A 27168-nucleotide genomic window follows, 5' to 3' on the forward strand; every position below is an offset into this window, starting at 1 on the left:
TCTACTCTTCAACGACTCAATTAGCTCTGCTCTTCGCCAATACAATCCTGCCCGGTCGTGCTCGCTCTTGCTCTCGTCCTCTCACACACACACACTTTTCGGCTCACATACTTTGGCCTCTCGATTCCTTGAAATATGAAACCGTACCTCTGTTTTGACACTGCTTATCCTTTCTCGCGTCGCTGTTACTAGGCGCTCTTGGATGTAAACAAACCACAAAAGACGACGTACACGGTGCTTTCTAATTTCAACCGATCTCTAATTCAAATCTATTCTACGATATTACAGTACGATAATTCGTAGCCCCACTGGTTTGCATTCGACACCAAAGACACATTTGTCTAACCTGGGACGAGAGAAAGAAAATGAAGCTACTGACGCTGTATGTGCCCCTAAAAGTAGGCAGAAGCCAAAGAGAAACTGCAATCAATCGGAAAATCAAATAAAAATCACGGCACGAACGAACGAGTTTGCGATCTTTCGGAAGAATCAATGGACGCGTGTTTCGGCAGAAAAAGAGAATAGAATTTTAATTTTCCTTGCAAGATGGATAAGTATCATTGTACACGATGAGCTCACAATGCTCTTAACATAGACTAATCTATCTTACGAATAATTAAGGCTAAAACGCACGCATTCCACGGTGTCTCACGGCGTATGTATTGAAATTTATCAATTAGAATAGGTACAGCATGTGGTTCCAAATAATTATACATGAACATTGAACTTACCGTCGAAGAAACGAAACCATGCGACTTACCAATGGTAGCACGCATCAATGGATGATGAAAACTGGTTGGCTTTGATCTAAATTGCACTTGCTCCCTTGATTCCATGAATACATTCTATGAATAAATTGATATAAATGAATAGAGTAATTATCATAAATTATTAGTTTAACTGTAGGTAAGGAATTAATTAGGAGAGATAAATGATTTTCGATATCTTACGATTGGTATAAAAGAAACTAGAATGCTTTTGCAAAAATATCTTAACCGCAGAGAGAATTGTTTTATCAAATGGCCGTCATTGAACGCTTGGATCGATTGATTAGGGCGGAGTATTTAACGCCACCCTTCGGTGCAAACAATAACTGTGTACGCCGAAGGTAAAGAATATGAACTAAACCACCGAGCTTACTCAATGAATAAACCAAACTATCGTTCATCATTCATCTAAAGTAGTAAGTAATAATAATATACATAGTATCTGATTATTAATATATACGTATTGTTATTGGCAACGAAAATGTTTAACAAAATAGCAACTTGCAAATCAAGTATGCATACATATATCTAATATTTTTATATTCCAGATTAAACAAATTATACCCTGAAGCGCAATCTTATTTCGATCTTATCTCCAATTATTCTCCGATATTAATTGGCTAATTAATACATAGAACTATATTCGCAAAAACAACACCATAATACCTGCTATTGCAGTAACAAGTACAGTACCAATTAACTAGAGTAAGGGAAAAAATGAAAGAAATAGGCAGAAGAAAATATCCGTATTATTCGTTATCATAATTCGTTTGAAGCAGTCGACTAAAGTGGAAAATTGCTCGAAAATAATTTATTTGATCTTATAACTTAAAGTTAGTTTGTTTCTATGTTATTTTAAAAATAAACATAATAAAACAGTTAAAATGTTGGTTTTAAGCTCGTTCGGCTTATTGGGCTTATTAATAATAAAATAAGCAATATCGAATATTTATAACATTGTATATTTTGCCGAATATAATTAAAAAGATGTAATCTAGATAGAAAATTATTTCATCTAATAATTTGTATACTTTGGATAATTTCGATATTTTTGCATATTATATACGTTCTATGGATCGCTTCGCTTTTAGATCTGTCGTAAGTGCAGAAGAATCTCGCGCTACAATGCCTTAAGAATTATACTATGCGAATTATATTATTGACAAAGTAAATAGATGTTTTTAAAAATGTTATTTCCACATAGCATAGCATAGCATAGCATAGCATAGCATAGCATAGCATAGCATAGCATAGCATAGCCTAGCGTAGCGTAGCGTAGCGTAGCGTAGCGTAGCGTAGCATAGCATAGCATAGCATAGCATAGCATAGCATAGCATAGCATAGCATAGTATAGTATAGTATAGTATAGTATTGTATAGTAGTAGCGGTATAATTTTTAAGCAACTTTTTTAATTCAATCTATATGTAATGCTGGAAAAATGTGCAAAGCGCAGAATTCGAGGAGGATAAAAAGTTTGGCCGATATAAAACGCGAGGGAGAGAGCGCGTTGCGGTGCGGCGTCGCCGCGTCGCCGCGCCGTCACGTAGGTCGGTTGGTAGGGTAGAAGGAGACAGGCGTATGCATAGAGAGAGCACGCACGTACAGGTCGCGAACAGAAAAGGAACGAAGCCACCGCGGTAAGACAGAAAGCGTACGAGATAGATCTCGGTAGAGAGGGGCGGAGGGCGTCAGAGGAGGGTCGCGAAAGAGAGCCAATGAGCTCGACGACGTGGCGCCAGTCGTCGAGTCGCCGTGTTAGTAAGAGTACTTGCTCTCTGATCGTGACTCGCTGCATCCTCGTTCGGAAAGGGTCGTGTCCTGACTCTGTCAGTAGGGGTTGGAGACCCGTGGCAAATTCTTCGATTTTTCATCCATCCGATACTCGATCGATTCGTCACAATTTATCGATTTCGTGCTTACCGACGCGGTAACGTCACTGCTACCGTGTGTTATCGTTTCACTCGCGTTTTCTATCCGCGCCTTTTCGTTTTTCTTTTTCCCATCGATACGATACGTAGGCTGAATCGACGACGGCCGAGATCCAGGTCGTCCGGACACGAACTCGACGACAGTGGCTATGTGCAGCTATTACGCTCGAACGAACCGTTGATCGTCGATGATCGACCGTGAGAATCATCGATAATGAAACTGTTTGGTGGCTATGTGACGGGTATGAGCCTGTAAGAAAGCCTTTCCATTGGAAGATAATGTGAGATCGATTCGTTTTAGAGTCGTTCGACGATCAAATAATGGTGACGGTGGTCGCAATGCGACGAAAAGGGCATCGTAAAATAGGTAATGAAAACGATTGCCCGAAGATCTTGGCGCTTTTCGCAGTGTGAACGAAACTGCATAGAACGTTACGAAATTCGTAAACGAAAGATTTGAATTTTTGTGTATTTAACCAACGAGTATATGCCCGTTTGATACTTTGAAGATTTTTTTTACGAGAAAGGGGAGAAAAAACGAAGGGATCGACGCTTTGTTGTTGCAAGACGATCGATATTTTTGCGAATTATACGGTGTCATTTGAAATAGTTGGGAAATTAATAACGAAAAGTGAAAATTATTCATATCGATATCGTGAATATCGAAGTAATATCGTTCCTTAAAACGTTCTTTCTTCGTTCGTTCTTAAAACACGCGTACGTCTCTGTCGTCGATAACGATCGATAAATAAAATTAATCGAATTGAAAATGAAATTTTTTACAGTCAAGCGAACGCTCGATCCCGCGTTGAGAAAAATCGTAGGGTTGAGGAAGTGGAAAGGCAGAAATTATATTAACCGATTCAGCATCGAATATCTTTTAGACTGTGAGAAAAAGATCTCTCTTGTCAATTATCGATAATAGAAGTACATTTTTTTTTTATCTCTCTTACTTTCCTACATCGAATAATCGGACGCATTTTTTTTTTGTGGAGGAGGAGGAGGAGGAGGAGGGCGCTTACAATCCAGGCGCGATAACCGAGCTTCAACGTGCCAAAGCTGAGTGAAAGGGAGAGAGAGAGAGAGAGGAAGAGAAGTCTGATTATTAAAATCAACCTATCGACTGCCGCTTCGTTCAACGTGAAAGATCTGGTTAAGCAAAAAGTGAGAGGAAAGCAAAGGCAAAGGGACTCGGTCAGTGTCGTCGGTACTCTTTTCCATTATGTAGCCACGATCTTCAAAAGGGTTAGAGACCTGCGGAACAGGGAAACTCGGTCAATGATATCGATGTCCGCGCGCGTCCGACAGCCAGCATGTTTAAAAAAGGTGGTTTATCGATGGTAATAAATCACGCAACTTGGCACCAATGCTACGAACCTCGAAGCTTTCAACGGATAACTAGCGATGGTATCAAGTTCGTTATATACTCGGAGATCTCTGTTTAAGGCTGTAGTTTAGACTGTTATCCAGATTTCTTGTTACATTTGCTACTTTTGCTACTACTTTGCTACTTTTGTTCGGAATTGTCGCATCTTTCGCCCTCGAGCGATTTTCGAGCTACGTATATACAAAATTCAGCATCTACGTATAAATCGGAATGAAATGTAAAACTCGCTAACGCTCGCTTTGTAGCGTTCGAATTCGTTTTTGGAAAATAAATTTCTCGCTGTCGTATGAAAATACATACGACTAAACGAGTAAAGATACGAAACTTTGTATATTCGAGCGCAATTAAATAGTAATAAAATAGTAAATGCTGTAATACTTAGAAGGACGTACAAATACTTTTCGTAGCCGTTGCAACAGTTGGTGGCTACAGTTACGCTGGCCAAGTATTGGAATTCGTTGTAGCTCTTAATGAGGATGAACCGAGAAATTATTATAATTATGCGAACGGAATACTGGCCGTGGTAAGGTGTTGACAGAGTAATTCCGACTCTGTTTCTGGAAATACGGATTCGAGGCGAGGGAATTCGAATCTGGTTATCGGTCGACCTTCTCTTTCTTTCTAATTAAATAATGAAATTTCGGAAACGATCCTCGAATCGGATCGATTCGACATCTCTGAACAATGTATTCGTTTATCCGTTTGCCCTCTGCTCGATATTTTGTACGCTCTTACAAAAAGTATTTACATTCTACGACATCGATACGAAGATAATATCTTGACTGGCTGATTTTAGTAAACGAGACGAAGCAAAGAAGAAACTAGAATTCAGAAATTAACAAACGTTCTTTTTCCTTTGCAAATGGTAAATCTACGATCTTCTTAGCGTAAATCGGTGGTTAAGTTGGTATTGTTCGTCGTTGAACATAGTAATCGTTTGTAACGTATCTAATACAGCGATCGATTTGAAAGAGGCAAAGAACGTAACAGAGCTACGGGGGAAGCTACGGTATCGACGTATTATCGGAAGGTTGCAGTGTGCAAAGTTTTCGCACACGACGAAAGTGTACGACGTGCTTTCTACGATTTTCTGTCGTTGCTGTGGCTTTGGTAGGAAAATGACGCTGTACACGTTAATATCTCGCGTATAATAAGACGGACGTTTTTTACCGGATCGGATTAAAGGTGAACATTTCGAGTAGAAGAAAGGTGCTGTTTCGAGCAATTACGAGATCGTGGAAACGGAAACGGAAACTGTGCATCGGTAAAGATGGCGGGAAAACTATTTAAAGGGGGAAATTAAAGAGGAAAGAGAAGAGAGAGTGGAAAGATGTTGTGCTTGGACATAAAGCTGGTGTCTCGTTTGCGAGGAGTCTCGTTGACGAGCGGCTCGTCGACGAACGTGTCGGCAGTCTCGTTGCCGGTGAGCTCGACCTCGTCGACGACCGTCGGCATAGAGAAGAAGAATTTCTCGAGCAAGCGAAGCAAAGGGGGAAGGGAGAGTTGCGCTGGAAATGGGAATTCGGTGACGGAAAGCGACGGCGACGAAGAGACGTTGCCTGCTTCTCGGACGATCCAGAGGAACAGGTCGAGATCGGTTTGCGTGCCTGCCTTGTCGTCTGCTGCTCGTTGCGCGCATCTTCACCAACGATCCAGCCATCATGCGTACGTTTCTTTAAACATGGTCTATTATCGTTGTGTCGGAAAACGGCTGAGCGATATGCGAGTTTGCGATACGATATAGCAGTTATAACGCGTGTCGTATAGTAACGCGCGCTATTTTATATATTCGATATATTGGGTTTGCCGCTACGAGGCGTTCGAAGTAACCGGTTCGATGAAAACACGCATGAAAACACGCATGAAAACACGCATGAAAACACGAAGAACGATTGGAAAGCGGAAAAACGCGAGGCGAAAATCTCGTTGCGGATAAATTCTCGTTGGAAACTTCCTTCGCTGCTCTGCTAACCGTTTATCATCGCTTGCGATTCTACGCATCGCTATTGCATCGAATGAGACGGCGACGCGTATCGCTCGTATCGCTATACGAGTACGAACGTAATTCGCGCTGTGTCGAAGGTCATTGCTAGAATCGAGGTATATATATACCATATCGTACGCTATGGCTAAGATCGTACACAGAGTTTAGGTCTAAAACTCCTAAAATACCCGCGAGAAGATACGAGGACAAACGGCAAAAGGCTGAAAAATTGTCCACTCCGGATACTATAGTTTATCCTTTGAATTTTCCTTACCTTTTCGGACCTAATAATTTCTCCGAGTTACCTGTTTCCATATTTTTAATCGTTTGTTCTTTTAGAGATACGCGTCAACGACGATCGTATCGACGCGTAAACGCGACAAAGTCGGACGGATACGCAAAATTGGACGGATGTATTGGATAGAGCAGTGTTTAGGGGCTGGTTGTAGTTTGCTACTGGTTCGACGATCGTCAACCGATCGCGGTTATACGCTTTGGTAATCGATGAACCTTGCTATAGAGATTCACTCGCCACTCTGAATTCGACTAGAAACAAGAGCAACGACACTATTAGAGAAACTATTATTCGATGGTTCGGATATCGTGGAAAGTTTTAACGAGCACCGGCAAATCGTACAGCAGAATTATTTGGATAACTCGGGTGAAAAATAATTGCGACCGAGTGTCTGCCGTAAAGAAAGAATTTCATCGGGAAACGTGTGGTTCGTTTCTTAGGGGCCTCGTTAACCCAGATTTTTTGCTGGGAAAGAAGCAATAAACACGGGCAGGAAGCTGGGCAAAAGAGACCGCGACCGTTTCTTCGTTTCGTCGTGGCCGCGTAGAACGTTAAACGCGTATTGTAATATCGTAGAATAGCTTTGATTGGAGATCGGCTGAAATTAGAAAACACCGTGTACGTCGTCTTTCGTGGTTTGTTTACATCCAAGAGCGCCTAGTAACAGCGACACGAGAAAGGATAAGCAGCGTCAAAACAGTGGTACGGTTTCATATTTCAAGGAGTGGCAATCGAGAGGCCAGAGTATGTGAGCCGAAAAGTGTGTATGTGTGTGAGAGGACGAGAGCAAGAGCGAGCACGACCGGGCAGGAGTGTATTGGCGAAGATCAGAGCTAATTGAGTCGTCGAAGAGTAGAGTCGTTAGAGGTTTCGAGTCGTCGAAGAGTAGAGTCGTGAGAATTGATAGAGTTGTTAGAGAGAGAGAGTGTGTGTGTGTTAGATTCGTTGTGACGAGAGTGATCAAATAACTGTAAAGTTATTTGATATAGATACGAGTATTGCATTTAGTTTCCGTTAAATAAATATCGTTCTCTGTCCAATTTATATTTGTATATTCAATTTAATATTAATAAATTGTAAGTAATCGGAAAAAAAAATTTTCTATCCTTATTTTTCGATATTACAGTATGATATTTTCAGATGCAGCACGGATGCCATTTCGAGGCGGGGTGTCCTCTCCAGGCGATATTACGGCAGCGTGGAAATGGTGAGTTTGGAAAGCAGCGCGGTGGTCATTTGTATGGAGAGTGGGCGATTGAAAATCGACTTGATATAGATGTGCGCGCCGAGAGAATTTGGCAGTAACGCGTAATACGCGAGACATGGTACGCGAGACTATTTTTAAAATAGTTTTTCGTGCACGCGTTCCGAAAGGAAGAAAGGCGCGCGCAACGATAGCGCCGAGAAAGGGGACGGTCTATCTGTTTCTCGTCTCCTTTTCCTTTTTCCGTGTGTCGTCGGAGGAGATTCGCACGGTCTCGCTAACCTTAGTCTCTCGATATGGTGCGTTTCAGCTGCCACAAATGGAGCAAGACGGGTCCGACAATGGAAGAAGATTTCGAGTGGAGAACGGTGATTCGCCGGGCGAGAAAGAAGAAGTAAGAGATCGGTAATTATACGAATCCGTTTGCTTTTTAACTGGTTCTCTCAACTTGATAAAATTCCTTCTTCTTTGTTACGGCGGCATGTTAGTTTCAACGACGTACAAAATACTCGTTAACGCGTTGGAAATATTCGAAGAACGAGCAAACTCGTAAATATCCAGAAACCGGATATGCCATATTGAAACCGGATATTGTTTAATTTTCATTTTTTATCGAGAAGCGAGTACCATCCATCCATCCGCGTACCATGGACGACTGATCGTCGTGGTGCTTTTCAACGAACCATATATAAGTTATCGTTAACGAATTGAGATAAGATCGGTGGGAGTACCGGCTTCGCAGATAATTCGATAAAACGATGCTGGAATGCGTTTACTTTGATTATTCGTGGACGATGCGCGACAAAGGTATTCGTCGCTGTAACTGACTATGTAAATGGTTTCTAAAAGGCACTTGTTTATTAGCGATCCTAATTCATTCGATGTAATGCGATGTAATTCTGTACAGTTAGATAATTAATTAGTAAGGTAGAAATTAGGCATGAAACACGCGATATTCCTGCTTTCCGCTTTCCACTTGCGCCGCTTCTTTCCCCTCGTTTAACAGAAAATTTGATTACGTCCGTGGCGAAACTGATTTTGCACGTGTGCAGATGTTCGGATCACCGAGTACGCCGATATTGGAAAATCCAGAGTACCAAACGTGCTGGTACTTCAAATACTTTCTCGGAAAACATGAGTAAAGAACATGCTGTTATGTTATACGAGTCTTTTAGAGTATCAGTGTACGTATATTCGATATACATGTACAGGATAAGAGGAACGACGGATGAACAATATCCTATTCAAGCGTTTTTCAAGCAATATCCTATTCTTTTATTTTGGATTTAGCTCGATCCGGTCTCGTCCGACAGTCTTTTACGTTTATTATCGTAAAAAATTCGTTATCCGTATAATTTCTTACTTTACTTACTTACTTACTTACTTATACGTATATCGAAAATATTTGTCACTCGATGAAAAATTGGTTTACAGTGCATCAAAATTACGTTGCCGCGGACCAAGAAAGAAATCCCTTGTTTCTATCGGTGGTGACGAGCGAAGTCAGCGATCAAAGCGTGCCGCATTACAGAGTTATTTTATGGAGAAAAACTGTGAGTATCCGCCTGTACCTCTACGTACCTCTACGACAACTACTGCAACTTGTCAGATACTTTTCTATTCGAAATGAACGATGATTTGATCGAAACTAATGAAAAAATAAAATGTAAACGTAAATATCGGCGATAAGACGATAAAAGTAAATTATAGAAAATAAGAAAGACTAAATTTACCGCGGAGCTGACCGTTTCCAACATCGTACTTTGACGAACGATATGTTTTTCGTGTACCGGGTTTCGCGTACAGCTGATCGCGTTTCGTCGTTTTAAAGATTATTCGATGGACGAGTAACGCACGAATCGCGGAATAAATTGACGATCCCGTTGTGCAATTATCTTGGACAGAAATCGAAAGCGATAAAAAGTTAGGCGTCGGTACGCTTGCTACGAATGAATTTCTAAAAGCAGACTTCTACGTGAAAAATGCCAACGCACTTGCACGCTATACCCATGTATAGTTATATATAGAAGAAGTATCGGCACATAGCCTTATCTCGCAACGAAGGATACCGTTATCTACTTATCGCGTTCTCCGCGTTTCATTTTCATAGAACGAAACGCACGAAAGTCTACCGCTAAATGCTAGAGAATCGAACGTTCTTGCGAATCTCTCGAGAATCGATTGATTAGTAGGTGAACGGTAGAACGAACCGTTTTATTACTAAACAGTGTCGATACTGTGACTTTTTATAGCCACACTTTTTCTTCGGATGTTATTACGTATTAAAAGACACTATGTAAGAGAAAGGCGAGGCAAAAAAAAGTTTACAGCGATCGATGAATGAAAGAGTAACGAATTTAGGGCGCACAGAAGATATCGCTGCCATACTCTGCGAACAAAACGATGACGATCAGGCAGATCTTGAGGTACGGACTTGCTTACTGCTCGTTGATTGCTAATTTTCTTCGGTTAAATTAAAATTAAGTCAAGTTGAAGTAACTAATTGGTAAAATTTCAGCAATTTCTTTGGTCTTGAGAAACTCGATAAGGCTCCGCGCGAGGTTTTCAAAAGGTAAGTGGCCAATCCTGCGATTAACTTAATAAGAAACAGCTTTTCCGTCTTTATTTCTACAAGTGTGTGTGTGTGTGTGTGTGGGAAAACGGCAGAAACCGTACGAAATTGCGAGAAACTGTAGGAAATCGTAAGAAGGAGACGGTGGAGTTGAACTTTTGGAAATTTTTGCATCGCAGGATCTGCTGTTGCTGGAAGAGCAAGAGGGTTCCGTCAACTTCAAGTTTGGCGTGATATACGCGAAGAAAGGGCAAACGACCGACGACGAAATGCTATCCAACGGTAAGCGGAGGAAAAGTTTCGATTGAAATTTAACCAAGACGAATCGACCAACCCTTGAAACTTGGACGACTATGCGGAAGAACGGCGGTCGCTTTCGCTTAAAGCGTACGTTCCACCTATTACGACCGTTTTAGCCGTTTCGATCGTTTCAAGCATTTTAACCGTCGTACGAAAAAGTAGCTTCTCGCGAGTCTATAGCACTGTTACGCGAGCAATTTTTCACCGCCTTGTATCCGTTTCATAGCGAGTTTCAAGTTTTAGAAAAATACGATTCCAACGTTGATTCGTAATTCGTCTCGATACGCGATCTGTTCGCTCGGTTTACAGAGAAGGGTAGTCCAGATTTTGACAAGTTCCTGGAAATTGTGGGCGAGAGGATAGAACTGAAGAATTGGGACAAGTATCGAGATGGTTTAGACGTAAAAGGTACCGTTCTTATTTCCGTTTCTATGTAGTTAGTAGGTGGTAGCTATGGTTTGAAAATATGGTCGACGGTAAGGTAAACGCTAGTTTTTCATGTTCGTTTGTCGTCGTTGTTATTTTTTCTTCGTGTTGTATTTTTTTCGAGTTTCTTCTTCAAAGTGCGAACTCTCTCTGAACGTTTGCAGGCGACATGACTCGCAACGAGAGTTATTATACGGTGTACGCGGGACACGAAGTGATGTACCATGTGAGTACGATCAACCCAAACTGCATCAAAAGTCAATTTACCCGTAAGTCGATACGCCATTTATCTACATTTTTTCGATCTAGGCTGAGTTTCTAATATCATTTTTAATCGATCGGTAAGATAAGGAGGAAAGAACAAAGTAAGATAAAAATATAAATACGTCTATCCGTGTAGGCAAGAGCTGCGATCTTTTCGGATATAACCGATATAACCGCGATATAACCGAATCGTGTGGAGAAATGTTTCGAACGAGAGCGAAACGATTGGTTTCGAGGTCGAGGGAGACGTTAGTCGACGTAATTGTCATTTTGACGAGCTAATGCCCGGTCGCAGCTCCTAAGAATCCCGTAATATAACGACGGTTACATAACGATATACCGTAGACGATACCATTTTTACTGTAAATAACCTGACCCACCGACCGGCCGGCTGCAAAGCCGCAGACCTGTTTGTCGGTTCTGCTACAACGGGCGATGCGCGGCGCAAATTTGCAGCTGGTGGTCGACGAGTTCGCACCTTTGCGAACAATGTGTTCGGCCCATTCTCGCAAATACACGCCACTTTTGCGGAGAAAACTCTTTCTTCCAACGTCTTCTTTCACCATCTTCTTGTATATTTTCCTAAGGATAAACAAGATCGTTAATTCGACGTTCACGCGATACATTTACAAATACAGACGTGTTTGCCGTGGTATCGGCCGAAGAAAACGGCAAAGGATGGTGCGTGGCCATTTACTGCGACGAAAACGTTCCTCTGTTTGGCCCGAGCCTTCCATGCCCGCCTGTGTTCGAGGACCCGTACACCCTGCGAGAATTTCTTCTCGTCAAGTTAATAAACGGCGAGAAAGCCACGTTCAACACGCCAACGTTCGCTCAAAAAAGGGAAAGGACCCTGGACGCTCTTCTTCGGGATATGTATCAAGAACACTCGCAGGAGAGCAAGAGCAACGTAAGTCTAATCGATCAATCATATTTATATGCATTTCCTCTCGCTTTTAGATCCTTCTTTGATAAAGTTGCTCTTACTTCCGACAGTATTATCGGCACCTGTGTACTCGTTGTTATCCAGTATCGAACATCTCTGTATTTATACGTGCTTGCGGTATTATTCGTTGTTATTAATAAAACACGGTTTTGCTGTTATTTGTTCGAGTAATGCGTTTCGATTCGTTCGTTATCGCATCTATAATATTCTTCGTGTTGAAAATTCGTCAGACGACTTGTAGCTAGAAAGCCAAATTAGGGAAATCCGAATTAGAAGGCATGTAAGAAATACTAGAATACTTTGGATAAAATGCTGAAAGATTCGGTCAAGCTGCCTTTAATTAGTACGCTGTTTGTAATTGCAATCGCGAGTATTTATCAGGAGTATTTATCGCGAATTCGTTCGTCTACGCGGATAAAACTACTCGAAATACAATATTTACACAAGCTTCGACGCGTTTTCTTGTACGTAGGCGTTATTCGACCAAAGCTATCGCACGATAACGAGTACGTAAAAGATGATACAACGTGAATTCTGGCTTCAAGCGTCTCTTTTAATAGCGCGTTGCCGTTTTTTGCGTTGCGACATTTCGTCGACGACGTCTCGAACAACGCGCTATCGGAGAACGCGATCGGAGCACGGACAAGCGATAAAATGATCGTGAAAACGGTAAATTGCCACTTTTCTCCGCCTTTGCACGAATTTCCGAACCGCCCGCGTCGCCTGGCGAGCAACGAAAACTGTACTAGCTGTATGTATTAGCTGTTGGCGGCACACCCTCCCCGTAGAAAGGAAAATCGATGAAATTTTCGCAGAGTATGTTAAACCGACGAGCATTGTCGGATGTCGTGGAGGCTCCAGGTCGACGTCGCGAGGAGACCCGTGCCGTGGAGATGGTGCGCGTCGGACAGGCCCTGAAACTCGAAGCGATCGTCAGAGGTTTGGCGCCAACTTCCTTGGCCACTGCTGGTCCTTTGAAGCCTAGACCGTGGGAGCCGAGGTGTATCTATCCGGATTTCCCGCACGAAGTCGTATGCGGCGACGTTTGGCTGGATAACAAGCTGATCTTGGCTACCGAGAATGGAACTTTTCTGATCGAAGGTGAATCGAGCATTATCAAAACCTTATTTTACCATTACAGGGAATATTTTCGAAAATACGTCTTCTCTTACAAATTGTGCGAAACTGTACAATCAGAAAATTGATTTATTTATTAAGCGAAAACCTCGTTAGCATAAAGGAAGAAAGGAAAGAAAGAAAGAAGATGACGCGTGTATGAAATAACAATATGAAATATATGAAATAATAAAATATATAAAAGGAGAGCACGCTTTCCTTCGTCGAGGACAGAGAAAACCGATGCTCTCTCTCTCTCTCTGTTCCTAACTACGAAATTACAAAACGCAAGAACCTTCCAATGCATTTTCTGTTTCAGACAGTTTATCGCACAGACTGATCTTCGACGAGTCCGTGCAAATTAAACAGCTAGACGTGGTCGAGCAACACGGAATATTGTTGTTTCGAGCCGGTGATAAAGGCAAAGATAGCAACGTGTACGTTTTTCGTCTAAGAGAATTCGAGAATAGCACGACGAGTAGGTCTGCCGAAATTGCAAACGATCGTGAAGACGATCAAGAGTGCGAAGACAATGGCGACGAGGACGATGCGGACGACGACGGCGACGAAAGCGAAGAAAACGATTGCGACAATTTCACGCGAGCCACTACAAAATTTAAGCCCTTGATTCGTCGTACTCGTGTTCGTGTTCGTCCCTTGGCTGTTAGAGGACGAGCGCATATAAAGGGAAGAAGACTACCTAGAACTCGGGGCTGCCATTTATACACCGTTACTATGCCTGGTGGCTCTCATTTGCGCATGGTATGTACCGAACAAGAGAAAAGGAAAAAGGAGAGAGAAAAAGAATAGACGACAGTGGCTTTTCAAATTTTTCCCAAGAATTGAAATTGTCGAGTGGAGAGAGTTGATCGTTTCGTACGAGCAACTTTTATATACATTTTTCCTCTTATTTCGATTTATCGTTTTAACCGAACGTACGCAGTACGTAGCGCGTATGTTTATAAAATAGACTGTATTTGGACAATCGACTCGAGACGACGAAAAACGTTGCTGTCAAGGAAAGGTCAGTGGCGGCTTAATTTTTCGAGTTGTCGACAATTTACGTAATTTCTCGAGTAAAAACCGCTGTACAGATGTAACTCGCGTGGATCGGCTGACGCAAAGCAATCGTGTTTGTAACGTGTAAACAGACGCGAAAAACGATCGTTGCTTCGCGTTGCTGAAATATTTAAAGAAATTATTTTCGAATTAGCGCTTATACTTGGAATCGATTCTTCTTATGTAATTTTGCTTATTTAAGCTTTGTTTGCACATGGAAGCTACATCCGCTACACTGCTGCGTATATTTATGTAATATCGTGATGTAATATGTTTACAAAAGTGGACAATAGAGATGTTAATCAGACAGAAAAGACGATTGTGGCTTAACTTGAACTATTCATACCAAACGTACAGAAAACAGCGCAATCCACACTCTCTAAGCAACGCCACTAGCAACCTCCGTCTCCGCTCGACTCGCACTCGGCTCCTCCGCTCGCACTCTCTTTCTCGACTCCCGCTCTGTTTCTCGACTGACCCTCTCTGGCCGTTGTCGCATTCTGTTGTCCTTTTCCTAGGCCCACCGCACACGTGTTCTGCAGACGCTCGTAGCCAGGGTCACGTAGGTCTTTTCCACGAAACTATGCACTTAAAAAGACCGATGACACATTGATGGGCCCGACGGCGCCTCGGCTCTCGCGACATTGTTCATAGTTCGCCCGATATTTCCCAGGCCTTTCGTCCACGATACTACATTCGGCCATCCTGCAATAACATCTGCCCTCAGATGTTGCCTTCTATCTCGCTGTCATCAGGTGCGTCACTTTCGGCGTTTAGGACCCAAGGTTTCATAAAATCGAGGTGTGTGCGGGTCCTTCCTTCGGCACTGCTTCACACGCTTTCTTCTTTTCTTGTAATTTCGCAGGTTCCCTTCTAGCTTACCTATGTTTCGCTCGGTTAGGCTACAGTCAAGGCAGTTGGATACCACGTGTTCGACCTTTTCGCGTAACCCCTTGAACCAGAAGTCCTTCTTGACCATAGCTTCTGTTTTGGTAACCTCGAAATGCCCACGCTCGTGCGCTTGCCTGACTACCTGAGCCCGCATCGCCTTCGATACTACTATTAGCACATCGTCCTCACACTCCTTATACAAAATATTGTTTCTTACTACCTGCCCATCGGCCTGACTGCACGTTGCGGCGTCCAAAATCTTACGGACTTCGATGTCCTTGTTCTGTGCCCTTCTCAACCGTGCAATCAGCCCGTCTTCACTCTCCGTTACATACATAGTGCTCGGCAGGGGGTTCCTACTCGGAGCATCTACATGCTGCATACTTTTTCCCAGCCGACGACACACCTGATACTTAATCTCGCCTAGTAACAAGGCCCATCTAGCCACACGCACACACAAATCTTTCTTTCTAACTACACCTATCGGACTCGCATACTCCGAGTCTGACGATTTGATGACACTCTCGTTTGTCCACGCTTCCATCAAATCATCTTCTTCCTTTCTTTCCGACGGCGCCAGTCTTCGCGGTCTTCGCGCTACCGGCTTGTCGCTTTCCAAAACTACTTTTTCGGTTATTCCGACGTCTCGCTTCTTCTCCGGCCTATACCCCCTAACGATATCGCGAATCGCTTCACGATAATGCGGTTCCCGTACGTGTGTCAGGTCGGTTTCGTCGGTCTGTTCTACCACGTTAACTCTAAACGCATCCGGCACGTCTTTGTTAGTCTGTTCGTCAAGCCGCAAGAAAGTCACTTCGCCTCGTTTAACCCGTAACTCTACCTGATCCAGAAAATCAGTGCCTAACAACAGGCCGTGCTTCGTCAATATTTTGTTTGATACAACGTGCAAAGTGATTGGCAGTTTACACCCATCAACCGTCATTACCTTAGTGAATTCACCCCAGGTCTCATTGCCAGCGGAACCAAAACCGTCGAACTTAAGCTTGCAGTTTCCCGGAGGTGGTGATCCTAACCTCACATACTCATCCGCTCGTATGAACGTAAGGTCACTACCTGTATCCACTAACGAGACAAACCTGCAGCCATCTATCGACACGTCCTTCACGTACTTTTTCCCCTCCGGTCTTGAGATTACGTAAGTCTTTACTTGTCGCGCTGTACAATTCGCCGCCACATGTCCAAGCTCGTTGCATTTGAAACACTTCATACCTTTTCCTTTCTCCGGGCACTTAACTCTTAGATGATCCTCACTACCGCAAATGGAGCATCTTCTTTTCTTCATTGCATCTACAGATTGACTGGGCTTCCCGTTCTTCTGGGTTTTAGCCGGCTTCACAATCGACTTTGCTCTGCGACTCTTCTGCTCTTCGTACATCACTAACCTCTTCCTCAACTCTTTGATTGACGTAGCGCCGTACAATACAGCCTTATTGTTCTCGTCGTCTATTATTCCATCCACTATGTATTCCACCTTTGCTTCCTCCTCCATGTCCACATGGCTGGCTATTTCGAGCATGCGGTACATGTAAGCCATACATGCTTCATCACTCTCCTTTTTTGTTTCTTCAAGTTTCTGATGAACTTGCCTACTGTTGACTTTCCTCGAAAATTCTTTCACTAGCCCCCTCTTCAACTCATGCCAAGTCCTGGCATGACACTCGAAGCTCGCAAATATTTTCGCTGATCCCTTCAGCAGCTTCCTTGCATAGACTGCCTTCTGCCCATCCGACCACATGTACGTATCAGCGACTTCCTCGAACGACTCGAACCATCGTTCGACATTTTCACCTTTGTCGCCACTAAACGACTCTAATGCATCTTCGACGTCTCTAAAACTCAGTGTCGAACCAACACATGCCCTTCGACAACATTCGTCACGGTCCTGATGCACCCTTCGCGTATCTCTCTTGTATCCTCTTGCGTTTTTCTTGTCATCTTCATCCTCACTTTCGTCGTCGCTTTCTTCTTCCGACGATATGTCATTACCATCCATGGCCGCTCGTAGCCGTGCGCGTAATTCTACTTTTCTTCCCGTCGTTTTTAAACCCAAACTAGCGAGGCGCTCCTTCAACTCCTTCGTATTCATTTTCTCAACATCCTCACCTTCGTTGCAATCACGCTCAGCTCTCTGTACATTTTCTAAATCTCGTTGACCGGTTAGCTCTTCACCGCCCGTCGATCCCTTACGATACGATTGTCCAGCCCTACACGCCCGATTCAGCCTTGCAATCAGCACTGACCTCGCACCCGATATAGGGAGGTTCATTCGCGCGAGCTTACTCCTCAGCTCCTCCAGCGTCGAACCCTCTTCACCCGACAATCGTTCGTCCCCGACGTTTGCCATTTTTCACACTACACAAACTTAAACAGTCAACGATATCGTCTTTTACCGCACCGCGTGCCGGTAAATTCACAACTAGCACGAATAGCTCTGTTAAACCGTTTCGTTTTCTGTCTTGTCCAATCCCGGACGAGCCCCCAAAATTATGTAATATCGTGATGTAATATGTTTACAAAAGTGGACAATAGAGATGTTAATCAGACAGAAAAGACGATTGTGGCTTAACTTGAACTATTCATACCAAACGTACAGAAAACAGCGCAATCCACACTCTCTAGGCAACGCCACTCGCAACCTCCGTCTCCGCTCGACTCGCACTCGGCTCCTCCGCTCGCACTCTCTTTCTCGACTCCCGCTCTGTTTCTCGACTGACCCTCTCTGGCCGTTGTCGCATTCTGTTGTCCTTTTCCTAGGCCCACCGCACACTTGTTCTGCAGACGCTCGTAGCCAGGGTCACGTAGGTCTTTTCCACGAAACTATGCACTTAAAAAGACCGATGACACATTGATGGGCCCGACGGCGCCTCGGCTCTCGCGACATTGTTCATAGTTCGCCCGATATTTCCCAGGCCTTTCGTCCACGATACTACATTTATATCCGATAAATATATCCGATATATATTGATTAAAAGCTCGATAATTTACGATCTTGCTGTCGAAGCTTTGGCTGTTCGTATAAAGATGAGTTTTTCTTTGTTTTTTAACGTAATACGCGTATTGGGATCGCAAACGCTTGAAAATCGCTTGGAACACGATTCGAAGCTGAAAATATCTGGATCGTATGGCGAGTAGTAAGTCGCGAAAGTTTAAATGTGTTTCGTAGGCGAGTGTTTTCCATTGCTTTTGTCGAAACAGCGTATCATCGGACTCGGAATTGTCGTAAAAATACTAAAAGATTCCAGACTCCGATCGAATTCGAATCGTCTGCCAATTTATCTGATATATATGTATATATTCTATCAGGATTCCAAGATTTTCGGATCGCGTCGCTAAACATAGTATAGTATAGTATAGGTGCGTGTACGATGTATCAATGGCGATGGCATCGAGACCCTAGAATCTACCGGACCGAGTAAAAAGCAAATTTATCTAATCTTCCATTTGTCTAATAATTACTTGAACTACTCGTACGATAGTTATGTATATTTTTGTTAGTAGTAGTTTTGTTCGAGTAAATTATAAATATATGAATTATAAATATAGGAAATATAGGAATAAATATAGGACGATAATAGAGAAATTCAGATTACCTTGGTAATTCGGATATCGTTTTTTATTTTATTTAGTGCGTAGCGGTCGGCCGACGTTTGATAGTTTTCCAATGGAAACATAGCGCCGCGTGGACCGCATGGTGTTCCGCTACGGACACAGACACCGTGGAAGGATTTTTGCATTTGAAGGAGTTGAACGCCAGCGAATCGGACGCTTTGCTGCGGTGTCCGACATCATTTTGAATTGATCTCAGCTTCTGGAAGCACGAGAATTCTTCACATCGAGGGAACACCGAAACCACACGTGGTGGCTGCTTTGGATCTCTGCGAAGACGAAGAACCCGAATTGTTACTCTGCTACAACAGTACGTATTTATATATGTATATAGTATAGAGGTTGGAGCAAACGCACCGCTATACGCTAAACCGATCGAACGTATCAAAGTCGTAAAGTAAAGTAAAAAACGTAAAGGTTCTTTGGCCTGTTGTACTTACTGTAGTATACTCGACGAAAGAGCGACGTAATACGAAAGTACAGTTGAAAATTGTAAACAGCCGAATAAAGGTGAAAAATGTAAATTTAAAGGTAGACAAAATTTAAAGATAGAAGGTCGTCGTTCGATTTCAACGATACGTCGTGCCTACGTATATCGATCTAGCTAAAAGTCGAATAAGAAGCGAAATGGGAAACCGAAGAATTTAATAAATATAATAAACGGTAGAATTATGGTTAAACGGAGGAAGAATTGGTGGCAGCGATGCAACAACGACGTGGTCGATCGATACTCGCTTACCTGCCTTTCTTACCGCAGATACGTGTCACTTTCAAAAACTCTTAGAAGAGAATACCGTAGCAACGGAATTCGATTTCAACTGGAATTCCGTTCCTGCGGCAATAGGTAACGTATCTTTGCATCTTTACGTTTCGTCGTTCTTTATTTTTCGATAATCCTTCGTGTCCCGATACAAACTTTCAGCCTGTGCCTTTCCCTACGTGATCGCCTTTACCAACGACACCATGGAGATACGATTGATAATCAATGGAAATTTGGTGCACACGATCGCCATGCCAAACCTGAATCTAATCACTTCGAAGCAAGACATCTTCTTCGCCACAACGGCTCCGGAATTTCTGCCTGGAAAATGCGAAAGAATTCGCCTGGACTCGAAACCCATGGACAAGGAAGAACCGGTTTCCAGTCCGCCTCCTTTCCCCCAATCTTCTACGTCTCGATCCAATCAGCAAAGTACGTGTCCGTCTTCTCCAAACCGATCGTCATTTTCTACTTATTCTACTTATTCTACATTTATCCTAATAGGATAATTTATTTTATTTATTTATTTATTTATTTATCTATTTATTTATTTAGAACGATATGTATACGGTATATATATATATAAAATACGCTTGCAGCGATAAACACGTTTACGCGCCAACACTGTGCCAACAACTTGCTAAATCGAAAAGTCTAGAAAACCATGACGTACTATATCTGGCGTTATAGTATAGTATAGTAGCTAACGTTGATACGAGTAGGAAATCGATATAATCGAGAATAATTGTCTTTTGCTTTCTATAGACAGTCAGGGCGACTGGAAGCCGATAAGAATCTACCAAATACCGTTGCAAACGTTATCGAGAAGTAGCTTGTCAACGTGCTCGCAACGACGCTGTCCCAGCCCTGCCGAGCCAGAAATCATCTCGGCGCCGCCGACCAGCGACAAGAGTTTCCTCAGCGTTGAGCAGATCGTGTAGCAGCAGTCCAACGCCATCGCCGACCAACGTGCTTCCGCCTCGACTCAGAAAATAGGCTGGATCGCTAGCGATCGCTAGCGACACTCGCTCCTTATTAAGTTAATCCCGTAACCTTTTCCATATCTAACCGATGAAAAATGCGCCATTTTCTTTTTAACGCGTTTCTTAATCGTTTCTTAGCTGTATAACGATAGATGTTTTTCCAATACTCTACGTCTTACGTTGTTGCTGCGTTTAGTAACTTACGTTTAAGTTACGATAAAGCGTAAAACGCAAGATAGGAAAAGCACGTGTCTTCGTAAATACGAAAATGTGATTTCTATTAGTACAAAAAGTTACATGGTTGATCGAGCGTGCCTGCTATTTATTAATAACGTCGTTGGTAATAATCGTCGTTGATTGGTTGCGAGTGCATGAGCGCCGACGGGTGAAACAAAATTTCCTTTAAACTCGAGCTTCGCGCACAACGTATAAACGACCTTCCTTTCGACAGATCGCAACTGCGATCACCTGAAGCTCGTGCCTCGATCCAATTGTAAAAGCGACGACGGATCGTGCACGATTCGGTGCGTTTCATCTGTAGCTAGAATTTACTGCCGTTGCAAAGAGCAATCGAGATAAAATACACGTACGCGCGCCGTTTCTTTCTCTTCTTTTACAATTAGACCGTTTAATTAACAGTTTTACAATTTTTATGCGAACCTGACTTTGTCCGCGTTAGCGTTTATTCGAACGTTGATCGAACCCAGATCAAATTTATGTTTCTATCGCGTTGGAAAAATGTTAGAGAAAGAGTTGGAAAAGTATCGGACGGCGGATATTTATGCATTTGTGAGAGATTTAGAATCGCGGAGATACGCAGCATGGGTAGGAGTGAGCGACAGGCAGAAATATTACAAATGCCAAAAGTAAATGCAAGTTAGAACGTGCCATCTTTGTTTTTCCTCGTTTCGCCTAAAATATCTAGTCGTATATATTATAATTATAGACGTATATACAGTATAATTTCCAAACAGTCTATACGATATGATTGCGACGTATCTTGAGAAATGAAAAAATGCCGGATAGCTTGTTTCGATCAAGGAGAGAGCGATACGACGCTTGTTGTAATTTAGCCACGTTCCTACAAAATTCACGCTTCGCGAGATACGTACAAGCACACACAAGCGTCCATCGATTCGATTCAACGTACGGAGAACGAAACGTACGTAAGTGTAGGAATTACTCTACAAACTGGTTTCTATATCATAAACGTAAACAACGAAAAAATATGTTTTTTAAATAAACCTATACGAACGTATTTGTTTTAACGACGTAGTATCCGAGGAAATAATTACACAGAGTGTCCCGTTTCAAGTTTCGCAGACTATAGCTATATTTGTCGTTATTCGTCAAACTATAGAAGCACAAAGCTTATCGGCTGTTTCAGTTTCTACGAAATTACGTCTACGACGCGATTTCGTTCGCTGCTCGTGAAAGAAGCGTTGATCTTGATAAGTTCTTGTCGCAAATACGAAAAATCACTCTATACCTATATAATAATAATAATAATACTAATAATAATAACAATAACAATAGCAATGATAATAATAGGTAGAAGAATGTTTAGTACGAGACAAGGCACCGGATAAAAAGATGCCCCGATAGTACTAGCACGATGGTAATAAATAATAAATAATAAATAATAACTAATAAATAATAAATAAAAGTAGAAACTGAAAAGAGAATGATACGAAATTTTACGTATAGTTGGATCTGATCGTAAAAAGTACGTGTAAAGGACTCGTGTAAATCGGTATATATGATAAATAGTACGTACAGTGTATTTTGACGGGTATTATATCTCGTAACATACAACAAGTTTGATTATTCTGTTAATGTTAGAACGTTAAAGCGTTATCTTAACGACAAAGTCGAAGAGTCTGCATAAATATCCGCAGTCCACCTGTTACTTTTATTCCTTTCTCGTCTTATTCGTATTTACTCGGCTTTAAATTTCGATCAAGGGTTATTTAAAAGCTGAACTCTTTACGGAGAACTGGAAAAATCAAAATGATATACGCGATCTAATTTAGCCGCTTTACGAGAATTATTTTACCGACTTATCAACTCGAGCGAACGAACGATAAAGAGCAAAGGATTCTCGTCGCTTTCAAAGGTTTTCCAAGGTCTACGCGCGAGTTGTACCAAGTTTTACGATTACTTTTACGCAATTCGTAGATAACTTATACGTCGATGGTCTCGTTCGATGGTTGTCGTGACGAATTACCTCTGCCGATAATTACAACAGGTACGATAGGAGCCACGGTTAATACGTAAAAGGATAATTAAAGAAAATGTACGCCGTTAAATCGCCTAGCGATTTCTATATGTATGTATTTACCGCAAATAAAAGGAAGATGATAACCTATTAAACGTTCATATTTAAACAGGAATTTGCTAATTATGCGATCCGATCGAACAACTTTTCTTCTCTAAGTAATTTTTCATTCGGACGGTATATGTATATTTGTCGTACAGTCGACCGACTGTCGAATCGAAGATGGACTCGTCGAATTATTATTATTGCAAACCGTATTGCCGACTGCATATTTATCTGGTTCAGCCTACGCTATGTTTATTTATTTATACGATATTAAAAATGATTATCGCGTTGATAAGTTTAAGATTAAGCTAGGTTGGCCTATGTGCGTCAAATGTACATAATCTGTCGTAACATAAAAATGTATTCGATGAATTTGATCCAAGCTTTTTACTACTTTACTCATATTTCTCTGTCGCTAACGTAATACGTCAGAGTCAGAGGAGGACGAAGTAAGGCCGAGCCCTTATATACGTAGTATTATATGTACACGTACATTGTATCGTGTTTAACGCGTTTTAACACAGTTAAAATTCATTTCCTCGGAGACGTATCTTAACATCCTCTCTTTTTTTTTTTTTTATGACACTCTTCTTTTTCATCCTTGTGACGTAATTGGATTTGATTATAGAGCAATTTTAATGTTTTAATGTTTAATCTTTTAATGTTTCGAATGTTTTCAAATGTAATATTCCAATATAGATATAGATATATACACGCACAATTGGTACATTAACAGTGTTTGGTTACGCATCGCACCGATCCGTGGAAAGGACCTGGTTTTATTATTATTGCCGCGTTACAAGTGGTACTCGTATTGCTGAGCGCGATGCCGGGCGCATCGTAAAACTGCTACAGGCCTCGAGGAATCTTTCTCGGACCGTACTCCAGCGGAGGGAGTTTCTTCGACGGCGAGGACAGTCTTCGTCTACCCTCGTTAACGGACGATCATCGCTCGGAAGCAGTTGATCGTTGCTATCAAACACGCGTTCTAGTCACGGAAAGCTGTCTGTAATCATCTTATCGTATACGCCTATTTTCTACCTTTCGTCTACAGCGCTTCTAAACTTGCTAACTGGACGCCTGTTTCTGACAGTGTGCGCGGAATCTTGTCGCAACGGAAAACGTCCTTTTGCTCCAGTCTGTCTCGTATCGACCACCGACCACCGACCACCGACCAGCTGACGCCGATACATCACAACGCATATTGAAAATTTATTCAAATCCACGCACTCGCGTATTTCATCGTCCATCTCCGCTTAAAAAATGTACAGGTGAATTTTTTTACATTTGCTCAGACGATTAACTCCTTCAAAAAACTATATTACATTGTATTCTGTATCGTTAGTTTTTTTTCCATATACGTATAAATAATCTTCTTCGCGAAAACCACTGAAAATAATCTGAAAATGTTATTCTCACGAAACTTTTCTCTTAGTAAATTCGTCGATGAATTTGTCGAATCTTTCCGTTCTCTCCGATCTCAATGTATTTTTTTCATATGCTGTAAAACTCGACATTTTTCTATTACAATCAATTTTCTGTTTTCTATTGTGTCTATTACGATCAGTTGAATATTCGCATGTAAGAAAATGTTCTCTTCGATAATTTTATTTTTTCGATTTAGCACCAGTTTCTTCTCGATTCTCGTATTTTTATAAAATGATTTCTAATCGTCAATTTCACCGATTGCACAACGATTGTTTACATAAACAAAACCAACAAAATTGTACATATACGAAAAGATACGTAGTTCAAGGTAAATGTTGAACTTTCATCTATACATATTTTATAAAGAATTGCTGAAAGTCTGAAAAATCCGCTCTCGTAAATCTATAAAATTTCAAATACTCTTCAAATACTTTCGCAACCCTGCCTAGATTAATTTATTTCCTTTTTCTCTTTCCTAATATTTATACACCTTTCGTGCTTCGGTTATAATCGCTTAAAGGAAAACGATCGGTTCGATATGATCGTGACGAGTGGAAAGGGCTGGCTCACGTTTCCTGAAACGCGTTTAAACGGGTTCAAATCAAACGCATTCCGCGACTTTTTTGCCACACCGCACCGTCGAGAATTATAGATGCCAATCGCTGTCAAGCGGAGCTAAAGGAAAATGCTTTGGCGACCCCGGTCAGTCTCGAGCGTTGAACTATGATCATTTACGTTTACCTGACTTATATGCCACTATCAGCCGAGTCTTATAATAATAATTGTCCGCGTTCTTTCCTCTAATTTATCTGACATTAACGTACAAAGACTAAAATCCCGTCTTATTTTCCAGATTCGTGACGACATTCAACGGGTTTTCGGAAGATAGACGAAAAGAATTTTAACAAAAACCATTAATTATAATAGCGATTGCACAATTTCACAGAAGAAATATTAGTTTCCCTATTGATCTATCGATACACTTTAATTTAACGAACTTTCATGTCAAACATTAGATTCGATTTAATCGTTCAAGTCGAACCGTAATTAATAACACTAAATATAATCCAGCTAATGGTTTATTCGCGCCAGTAGCAAAACAATCATTTTCTCTAATTAAAACACCTTGTTTCTCTACAAAATCCCATACAATCATTTCTGTACAATTTATTTAATATTGCGCCGCAATCTACTTGTCGAATGGAATCTAATTCATTTCAATTGTTATGAAATTTTTTTATTACTTTCTATACTTCGAGCTTGTCAAGTTTTACTGATTTACTTTAAATTAATAACTAGCGATATTACTAACAATTTAATTAAATTAATAACGCTAGAATCATTTTTTTGCAATCGGTAAAATAAGTTTTCCCCGACACTTGATTAACGCCGAATTCAATATCGTAATCGAACTCTAATATAATACTGTAATATCAGCGAAATTCGTTTTAACCTCGTTGTTCACTATTCACAGACTATTTTGATATTTTTTCATATTTTCTAATTATTTCCTATATCTCTATACCAAATAATAATGAGCGAAGAACAAGTACATTAAATTAACGAAATATTTCATAAATGCTAATTGACGTAATGAAATATACGTAATAAAACAATACGATATAACATATATACAATAATAATAATAATAACAACAACAACAATAATAATAATAATAACAACAATAATAACAATAATAACAATAACAACAACAACAACAACAACAACAACAATAGTAGTAGTAGTAATAATGATAATAATAATAATGGACGAATAAGTAAAATAAAATGTTCGAATCTCGTAACTAAAATACCTATGAAAAACATTGTGCACAAAATAAAATCGATCGATTTCGTTGATCAATCAGTCTGTGAATAAAATTTTAATTAATTGTAAAAAATCATGAAATACAACGGTAATTACTAGACTGCGGATTTTCATGAGTTTATAGAAAGTTTGAGAGTGCAGGATTTGAGAAGATAAAATACAAATAATATAAAAAAATATGTAAAACGTGCAGGGTGCGGTGCTTTCTACGATACTTGGTAGGCACAAAACAATTTTCTATCGAGGTTCTACCTTTTTTAACTATGTTCTCAAAAATGATAGACTGCATACTTAGTTGATTGCAAATCTACACTTATACCTTCCATATTCTTGCAAAGATCGACTTGTGTTTCTCTAACTTGTTCTATTCCACTAAAATCACAGGATAAACGATAACAAACCGGGTACACGTAATACTCTATTAGAAAATAAACGATGCATTATGACGAACCATGTGTTCGATCTACTAGCGAGATTTCGGTTAGATCAAGTTGCGCGTCCGCCATATTGAAATCCTGCTTCCGTGTAACGTTTCGGTTGTTTTGCACGTTCCTCGATTAAAATTACCCCAAAAATCGACTCTAAAGATTATCTCGCTATAACCTATCTAATAAATAATACGACTGTTTAGTAAGATATTCGGAGAGGTAAAATAAAAGGTATCGATTTACCAGTTATAATTAAATAGGTTATTCGTCGTATAAATCTGTACTAACATTGATAATCTAAAACGTTTTACAATCATTCTTTAAGTTGCTTCGATTATCGATGGATCAAAGTATTCTAAAAAAAGAACATCCTAAATAAGATAAGGTTTTCTTAACATTTATATAATTAATCTGTAATTTTTCCTTCGTTACTTAACAATTAAATTCTATTATAGCAATAGAAGTTAAGTTCAAGCGTTTAACATGTTTCTCCAACTAGTCTTTACGATTGTACCACTGATTATAATAAAAAAAGTTACGTTTAAACATATTTATGCTCAATGATTATTACGAGCTGTTACGTTTTATCTTATACCTTATCAGTCCACTTTAACGAACGTACCTGTAGATACACTCGATGAAACGCCGAATG

At 41.0% G+C, this 27168-nt stretch overlaps 1 protein-coding gene across 1 annotated transcript; it reads left to right on the forward strand.

Moving 5' to 3' along the window:
• Positions 1 to 5332: 5332 nt before the first annotated feature.
• LOC117204220 (GTPase-activating Rap/Ran-GAP domain-like protein 3) lies at positions 5333 to 22878 on the forward strand. The gene is given in 19 exon segments (XM_033441424.1): positions 5333 to 5748; positions 7503 to 7569; positions 7877 to 7960; positions 8619 to 8700; positions 9001 to 9119; positions 9928 to 9992; positions 10085 to 10142; positions 10318 to 10420; positions 10748 to 10846; positions 11029 to 11133; positions 11767 to 12038; positions 12890 to 13175; positions 13510 to 13952; positions 18788 to 18921; positions 18923 to 19077; positions 19525 to 19611; positions 19690 to 19959; positions 20293 to 20446; positions 20448 to 22878. Coding segments are annotated over 19 exon segments (2994 nt in total). The 5' UTR covers positions 5333 to 5413; the 3' UTR covers positions 20524 to 22878.
• The last annotated feature ends 4290 nt before the right edge of the window (positions 22879 to 27168 follow it).

The sequence above is a fragment of the Bombus bifarius genome, unplaced genomic scaffold (genome assembly GCF_011952205.1).
Source record: "Bombus bifarius isolate JDL3187 unplaced genomic scaffold, Bbif_JDL3187 scf7180000007977, whole genome shotgun sequence".
NCBI lineage: Eukaryota > Metazoa > Arthropoda > Insecta > Hymenoptera > Apidae > Bombus > Bombus bifarius.